This window comes from Leiobunum rupestre, chromosome 9 (genome assembly GCF_980474605.1).
Source record: "Leiobunum rupestre chromosome 9, qqLeiRupe1.1.hap1, whole genome shotgun sequence".
NCBI classification, from domain to species: Eukaryota; Metazoa; Arthropoda; class Arachnida; order Opiliones; family Sclerosomatidae; genus Leiobunum; species Leiobunum rupestre.
This window is the reverse complement of record NC_143392.1, coordinates 47,033,291-47,042,593: the sequence shown is the minus strand read 5'-3', so window position 1 is coordinate 47,042,593 and position 9,303 is coordinate 47,033,291. Positions and strand designations below refer to the sequence as shown.

The 9,303-nt window shown below is 35.1% G+C and overlaps 1 protein-coding gene across 1 annotated transcript; it reads left to right on the top strand.

Annotated features, from left to right (window-relative positions):
- Positions 1–7,759: 7,759 nt before the first annotated feature.
- On the top strand, positions 7,760–8,987 carry LOC149928555 (uncharacterized protein F54H12.2-like). The gene is made up of 3 exons (XM_090157917.1): positions 7,760–8,132; positions 8,235–8,791; positions 8,877–8,987. Exons 1-3 carry the CDS (start codon positions 7,760–7,762, stop codon positions 8,985–8,987), a joined length of 1,041 nt encoding a protein of 346 aa, XP_090014043.1.
- Positions 8,988–9,303: the final 316 nt, after the last annotated feature.

The window sequence follows — 9,303 nt, the reverse complement described above, 5'->3', positions numbered from 1 at the left end:
TAAATAGGGGTAAGAAAATTCGTAAGAAATTTACTCTCCAGGAATGGGAACTTCGACTTTTGAACATTAACAAAACTTTCTGAAACCTCAAGCAGCGAGAACGGTTGGAACAAACCGACAATTGTTAGCATTTAAAAGATCGCAGAGCGAATACTATTTGGATGATTTGATTAGAATTGTAAGTCAGAGTTTACTAAATCACGAAATTGTAACTATAAAATAAACTAAAATTTACTTTTTTGTATTATTGCAGTACGTTTCACTTAGCTAAACCATCTATCGAAATTAACATTCTAAGTTTAGAGTAAGGTTTAAGTAACGCAGTTGGTAGTTAAGGAAAATATATTTTCTATCGAGTTTCTTTTTTAAATTTATTACAAAAGTGTCCAAAATTAACAATTATATTGCTGTTTTTAAAATTTTTCGAACAATTTGGTTTTTAGGCAATATTTGAAAAGCCAATAAATTACTAAAAAAGAAATCACTATAAAAGAAAATTATTATAGAAATAAATATAAAGGAAATTAATACAAAACTAAAAAAAATTAATATTAAAAAAATAACTTAAAACAGAATTACTTAAGAATAAATAATTGTTAAATAATTTACTAAAATATACATTTTTCTTGAATTAATTACTTATAAATAAATAATAATAAAATGAAAGTTACGATAAAAGAAGTAACCATAAAAGAAATATCTATACAGGAAACTACTGTAAAAGAAATTACTACACGAGATTACAATAAAAGATATCACTATGAAAGAAATTACAGATAAATAAATTTTTATAAAAAATGACTAGAAGAAATTGCAATGAAAGAAATTTCCACAAAAAATTGGTTGAAAAATAAATTAATATAAAGAAATCACTATAAGAAATGCAGATAAAAAAATACTACGAAAGAAAAAACTATAAAGAAATTACAATAAAATAAATTACTTTAAAAGTTACCATAAAAGACATTTACATAAAAAATTTCCAGAAAAGAAATTACCCTAAAAGAAATTCACTATAAGAACAATTACTTTAAGAAATGACTTAAACAGAAATTACTTTTGAATAAATAACTCTAAAATGAATTACTATAATTTATCTTTTAGAATGATTTACTATAAAAGAAATTACTTATAAATAAATATTAAAAACATGAAAGTTACTATAAAATAAATTATAATAAAAAACGTTACTATAAATTAAATTATAATAAAAAACATTACTTTAAGGAAATAATTATGAAATAAATTACAATCAAAGATATCACTATGAAATAAATTACTCTAAAAGAAATTACAATAAAATATATCACTATGAAAGAAATTACTGAAAAAGAAATTATAATAAATGATATAACTATAAATGAAATAACAATAACAGTTATTACTTAAAAAGAAATTACTATAAAAGAAACTTCTAAAAAATATATTACTATAAAATAATTTACTTTAAATGAATAACCATGAAATAAATAACAATAAAAGAAATTACCATAAAATAATTATTATTAAAGAAATTACCAAAAATAAATTAGTGTATAACAAATTAATAAAAAGAAATTACAATAAAAAATGCCTAAAAGAAATGATTATACAAGAAATTACAATAAAAGATATTACTTTGAAAGATATTACTATTAAAGAAATAACAATAAAATATATTAATATGAAAGAAATTACTATGAAAGAAAAAATTATGAAATAAATTGCTATAAAAGATATTACTATGAAAGAAATTAGTATAAAAGAAATAACCATATATGAAATAACCATAAATGAAATAAATAAACATAAAAGTAATTTTCATAAGATAAATTACCATAAAAGAAATTACTATAAAAAAATTAATATAAAAAATATTATTAAAGAAATTACTATAAATAATTAAAATAAATAGACTTAAAAATAATTAAAATAAATTTACTATAAAATATTTAATAATTCTTTCCTAAGGTAACAAAAAATGACTCGACAAAGGATCGCTGTGGCGTATACCCTTTTTAAAAGGAAAATTTGCCGTTATCACATTGCTTACCTTAGTTTTTACTTCAGTACATCGGTAAATGAATTTTATAAAATACAGAATTGTTTGACAGTAGTAGTGTTATAAATGAGAGAACGTTTTATGAGGCACCTAATGAGGCCCCGGGACACCGGGCACCGTGCCTCATAGAAATAACATGGGGCACTATTTGACGGTGTCTAGAAAAAAAGGACCGGCTCAACATCGACGCGTTCACCAACCGTACATCCCCGTAGAATTAACATTAAGTATTATTTTAACGGTATCTCACGAGCACCATGCCGCATAGAAATAATATGGGGAATTATATTGACGGTATTTGATGCGTTCACCGGTCGTAGTTGTACTGCGAGAGAGCTGTGAGTACCGTATCTCATAGAAAATACATGGAGACGAGGATTTTAATATTGACCTTGAATTGTTTAAACATGTATTGCATTGATATACCCTTAATTTACAAAGCCTGCTTAATCTGCTCTTTTGAACGTGGTGGTATAATCCTAATTATTTTAGGCGTGGTACAAAGTGCAACAAAGTTTACCATATAAAGGTGAGTTGTTCCTCCAATATATCATTCGGAATTAGGATCTCTGAGTCTCTTACACCTTAGAATTCGAATACTCAGAAGATGTAAGTATAAACCTTTCCACATTAAATTACTTTAAGTGATTTCTAACGATTCCGATACCCCTTTAAGGAACGTCGGTAAGGTTTTCCCTATTTCTACTACGAAGGGGGTATCGGTAACCCCAGACTGTCATATTCACGTCGGTACTTTGGATGGTAGTGTTGCAATTGAGTTGACGGAAAGCCAGTTCAAGCAACTACGGAGAGCGAGCGGTCAAATAATTACGTTCTTGGAAGACGATTCGATCCCAAATTCTACGTGGTTCTTTGAAGGATCAGAAACGAGACGAGTCGAGCTATGCATTTTTCAAACGCGGAAGGTGGTGGACGTGAGATAAATCTTCCTTGGAACTGGGACCAACTACGGAAAGCGCATCTTAACCAAACAGGGCTTTACTCTCACGCAATACCCCTGGAAGACGTTGGTGGATAAATACGACGAAGTGATGACGTATCACAACGAAGTAAAACGCGTCTTCAATGATATTAAAGGAGTCGTTCTGACCGCGATTACAGACTACGTGAATAAGCAATGCGAAGGTTGCAAATTGATCATCCCTCACAAAGGCAGCACGATTGTCTGATGATTGATTGGAACTCTCGTTTAGATATACATTTGTTTGACGCGATGGATAGAATTAGTTATTCCGAAATCACTTTAAAACTTGACACGTTTTTAAGCGAGGACTTTCGCGATACTATATTGACTTTCATAATGTGCAACGCTAAAAAAAATGTTGTATAAAACTGAAGACTTTTGAATTTGTCAATAAAAAACTTGAGTATTAAAAACTGGGCTCTTTATTTTGTAGCTCATTTAGAGACATGGAACCAGTAATGAAACATCCGTTCACCGGGCTCGTCGCTGGGCCTACGCAATGTGGAAAGTCCCACTTCCTCGCTTAATTAATAGAATAGTTTGGTGTTATACTGAGTACCAAGAGAAATTATTTAATTCGGTATTGGAGCACAATCCTACCGTAGAGTTTCACGAGGGTTTATTAGACCCAAACAATTTAAATCCGACGATAAGAAATTTTGTAATTCTCGATGATCTCTTATGTGAAATAGCGAATAACAAAGACGTCACAAATTTATTTATACGAGGTTCGCATCATCGTAACACGTCCGTACTGATTTTAATGCAAAATGTGTTTTATCACGGGAAAGAAGTTAGAACTCTTAATTTGAATTCACAGTACCTCGTAATTTTCTGTTCGGCTGGAGACGTTTCCAGCGTGCTAAATATCGCTAAACAAATTTCACCGGCTAATAGCAAATTCGTTGTTGACGCGTTTCGTCAAGCCGTGGTGAAACCATACGGTTATTTATTCATCGACTTGAAACCAAATACCGCGGATGAATATCGGCTGCGAACGGGGATCATACCGGGAGAAGAAGCCGCGATTTTCGTCCCGAAATAAAATCAAAATGACTATAGCAACGTCAAAACGTGTGTGTAAAAATTTGGATTTTATAAAATATTTGAGCACGTGTAATGTGAAACAGAGGAAAGCTATCATTAAACTAGCGAATCGCGACACCATCTTAGCGCTGGTCGAATGTTGTATAAATGTACTACGCGGGAACATTCAGTTAACAGATGGACAAAAGAGTCGATTGAAGAAACATCGTAAAGCCTTACATCATCTTTGCGCAAAAATTCCTCTCGCTAAAAGAAAACAGATTCTAATTCAGAAGGGTGGATTTCTCCCGTTTTTGTTGGCTCCACTTCTTTCAATCGTTAGCTCAGTCGCCGGCGCTGCGATAAGCCGCGCCATTAATAAATAAATGGCCCGAAAAATGATTTTAGTGTCTGAAGACGCTTTACGTCGAATGAAGAATGCTTACCCCGAAGATGTTCCCAGTGAAATACCATCCTTGGATAAAGAAATGAAAACGATCCTCGACGATCCCAATATGACCGAATGCGAAAAATTAACGTTCCATAATCAAACTTTGCAGCGACACATAATATCTAATCGCAAACCAGTTGAAAAACAACAGACTGTTAAAAACAAAATGTGGTACGAAGAAATTGCGACTTCTATTCCGTCAAGTATGCTTACCGACGCGATATCGTTGTACAATTGGACATTACGTTTTATTTCGTGGAACGAACTCGGTGAAATGACATTTGGAGGACGAGTCGTTTCTGGATCAAACGTAATCGATTTAATTTACGATTCGGTTAGAAAAACAAGTCAAATTCCGAACCTACGGGATTCAAGAACTTCTACGAAGTATTGCAAAACAATAATGTACCAAAAAATATATCAAGAATCCTACTAGAATAAGTTCTTTAAAATCCTTATCTTTTAACACGTCACCACCTAGACAAAATCAGTGGGTGACGATTTGAATGTATTTACCAATAAAACATTTAACCACCAGTTACTGTTATTTAGTTCAATCCCATATCTCATAATGGATGGTTGCACGGAAGTTGTAGCTGAAAGTATCGTATCCACATTAACTATATCATTTTCGAAAAATCCAAAATTATTAACCGTCGTTTTAATTATATTAATTTTTGTAATAGTCGAATAATTTGATTTCTTAATATTGTACTACACGACACCCACACATGGAAATTACACTAATTACAGATAAGCTAGAAAAGATCTATTACGACGTAGCGGACTCTGGCGGGTACGTTGGCGTTCGAGGACTATATCGTTCTGCTCAAGAAAAGGGTATCTAAGTTACGTTGAAAAATGTGAGGGAATTTTTACAAAACCAAGATACCTATACTCTACATAAAAATGCAAAGTGGCGATACAAAAGAAATAAAACGATAGTGTACGGCATTGACGATCAATGGCAAGCCGACCTCATTGACCTCCAGAAACTTTCCAGGCTAAACAATGGGTATCGCTATATTCTCGCGTGTATTGATATTTTTAGTAAGTACGCTTACGTCGAACCGGTGAAAAATAAGAAAGGAGAGACTATAGTGAACGCTCTAAAAAAGATATTAGATGGTGAAAGGAAACCAAAGCGAATGCAGAGTGACCACGGGAATGAGTTTGTTTGTAAAGCCGTTCAATCCGAATTAAATTCCCGCGAAATAGAATTTTTCGCGACGAACTCTGAAGTGAAAGCCAGCGTCGTTGAGCGGTTTATTCGATCGTTTAAATCGAGAATGTATCGATATTTTACAAGGAAAAATACTTATAAGTACGTTGACGTGCTTCAAGAATTAGTTAGCGCCTATAATAACAGTTATCACCGAGCAATTAAATGTAAACCCGTCAATGTAAATCCCGAAAATTCGAAAATAACTTGGAAACATTTGTACGGAGATATAGACTTCGATAAAGTACGACTTCGAAATTGGAGATATTGTCAGAATAAGCAAAAACAAGGGACTATTCGAAAAAAGATATCTCCCGAATTATTCTGAAGAATTATTTCGAGTGATTAAGCAGATACGGAGACAACCACCGGTATATTAACTGGAGGCGCTAGATTCGGAGCCCATTTTAAGAATTTTTTACAATGAAGAAGTACAAAAGATCTTGACACTTGCGCGTTAAAAATTGAAAAAGTGCTCAGGAGGCGACGGAAATCTGATCATTCAGTCGAGTTACTCGTACCAGCGCTGGAAGGGGTACGGACCGCAATTTGATAGTTGGGTTCAAGAAGTACACTTAGAATGAGTTTCTATATCACTCTACCATCCGATTCTTCGCTCAATTACTTTCCGGGTAATACTCTGAGCAAATTCAGAGCTTACCTTCCGGAGAATGTTCAGCTGAATGGACCTTACGAAGAAAGTTTAGCGGAAATAAGTTATCCTAGAACGCGGAATAATATCAAAGAAGAACGGGTAGTGCGAGTTAGATCGGATGATACCAAACTGGAAGATTTTAGGTATATACCTAGAGAAAATTTATCTTCTATCGAAGATTTACTTGAAATGTTAAAATTTGAGAATAAAAGGGTCGAGTTCAAATACCATATACATCCGAAACGAGTTGAGGTTCATATAACTAAGAGTTTTTACTGTATCATCCCTCCCGATATAGCGATGATGTTGGGATTTTCTCTTAAGCAAGAAGGTGAATTTGAAATTAGAAAATCTTCGTTAGCCCCTTATACCGTAGATATGGACGAAGGATTACATTCATTGTTTGTCTATTCTGACATCGTTGAAAATACGATCGTGGGGGACAGGAACGTCCCTCTTTTAAGAATTATTAACGTGAAAGGAAAAGACGGGGAAACTGTGAATACTGAATTTTCTCGTCCGCATTACCTACCCACCGCTTCTTCCAACATACAAACTATCGAAATTAATCTTATGGACGACTTGGGGAACCCCGTGCAATTTGAACGTGGAAAGGTGCACGTTACTCTACATTTTAGACCGCGGAGGGCCTGGCTCACTCTATTATAGCGAGTGTCGGGAACAAGTATTCCTCAGTTTAATGAAAAGTAACGAATTACGAACATCATGAGACGTCCGCAATACATTTCCTCCGTAAGCGATTACTGAAGGTACTATTTAAATCAGGCTGGATATGGATCAATCCCCGTGTATCGTGGCGTGGGTGTCCAGAGAGGCTATGGTTTGGGTAACATACTCGCTTCGGCATGCCGCTTTAGAAGCGCGGAGCCCAGTTTCTAGGAAGAAAATTTCTCGATACTGGAGCGAAATTCGTGTCTGACGTCGCTAGCGGTATCCCAATTAAATCATCGCTAGCGAAGAGATCTAAGAGCGCTGGTAAAGAGGCATTGTTATCAACCGCGGAAGCCGTTACGCAAATGACGGGATCTGGAATTAAAAAGAGGCGTAGAGCATCGCGCAAAGTCACTCGAGCTAAAACCAAGAAGAAGAAAGCATCGTGCCGTTCTTACGCCGATATATTTTCATAAAGTCTTAGAATGGCGTTGATACATCCGAACTCTAGTGATTGCGTGAATTCCGAATTGGAACTTTTCGAAGTCCCGTTAACGCAAACGGGGATTATCGGTGGCGAATAGATCGAATACCACCCCATTTCCAGCATTAGCAACAATTCAGCGTGAACGTTTTGCATTAGTGGGAATTCCGAAGCGTACATCAACCTATCAGAAACTCTCCTTCACGTTCAGGTGGATGTGAAAATGGAAAACGGATCTTACCCTAAAGCCGCCGTTGTTACTCCGGCGGGTGTGGTTACGACCCCGGCGGATAATGTAGCCCCCATCAATTTGTTTTTGAACAGTCTATTTCCCGAAGTCCACTTATTTTTAAACGAAAAATTAGTTACTCCTTCCGCTCAGAATTACCCGTACAAAAGTATAATTCAAATTATGTTAACCTTTGGAGACTCTGCTAAAACGAGTCATCTTACCAGCGGCCTATTCTATGGCGACACGGCGTACGAGTTCAACGATTTCGTGAACAATAAAGGTTTCTTACAAAGAGCCAACTTCGCTCAAAAGGGAACTATAGATATGATCGGCGCTCTTCATTTAGATATTTGTCAACATTTACGTTTCCTTTTGAACTTGGGGGATTTAAAATTTGTTTTTGGGAAATCAAATACCGAATTTTGTTTACACTCTGACGTAAAATGTAAATTGGACATTAAATCAGCTTCGTTGTATTTGAGGAAAGTCAAGTTAATTCCCGAAATCCCACTATCACACGCCAAAGTGTTACAAATGTCGAGAGCGAAGTACCCAATTTCCCGCACGGATGTGATGTCGTTTTCGATTCCGAGAGGCAACATGAGCGTCGTGCAAGATCATTTATTTACAGGACAAATTCCGAATAAAGTCGTAATCGGGATGGTTGAGCAAAACGCGTTTCTGGGTGAACTTAAATCGTCGCCATATAATTTCCAGCATTTCAATTTAAACCACATTGGTTTGTTCGTCGACGGCAGTAGCGTACCACACAAAGCCCTAACACCTAACTTCGTGGAGCGTAGCTACATCCAAGCGTACACCAATTTATTTCTCCAAACGGGTCAGTGGAACATTGACGAGGGAAACCAAATAAGTCGCGAAGATTATGCCGGTGGAAATTGCCTTTTCGTCTTTGATTTGACCGCCGATTTATTGAACAATGCCTCTCATTTTCATCTTGTTAAAAACGGAAATTTGAGGCTGGAAATGAAATTCGCTTCCGCGTTACCCGAAACGATTGCCGTAATTGTTTACGCGAAATTCCAGAGTTTGATTGAAATTGATAAGAACCGAACCGTAATCTTTGACTAGAATGGAAACAATGCAGCTAACGAGAATTTTGGAGAAAGATAATTTCACCAGAGACTTATTTAGAGGTGTATTCGCCGCGGACGACGTTTCCATCTCTGTATATCGTGAACACGGATACGTCGAATGACGATGGTCAGCACTGGATAGTTTTGTATTTCTCGAAGAATAATACAAATACCGAGATGTTCGACTCCTACGGTAACCCCCCAGATATGTTTCGCTTTAATGACTTTGTCGAAAGAAATAGTAAAACTGTGACATTTAACTCTTTACAACTTCAAGGAAATCGAAGCGTGACGTGTGGAGGTTTTTGCGTGTATTTTGCTCTTAATAGATGTAGGGGTGTAAAAATGTTCGATATTGTGACTAGATTTTCTAAAAATAAAAATGTAAATGATAAAATGATAAAAGAATTTATGTATTGAAGGTATTCAATAAATTTT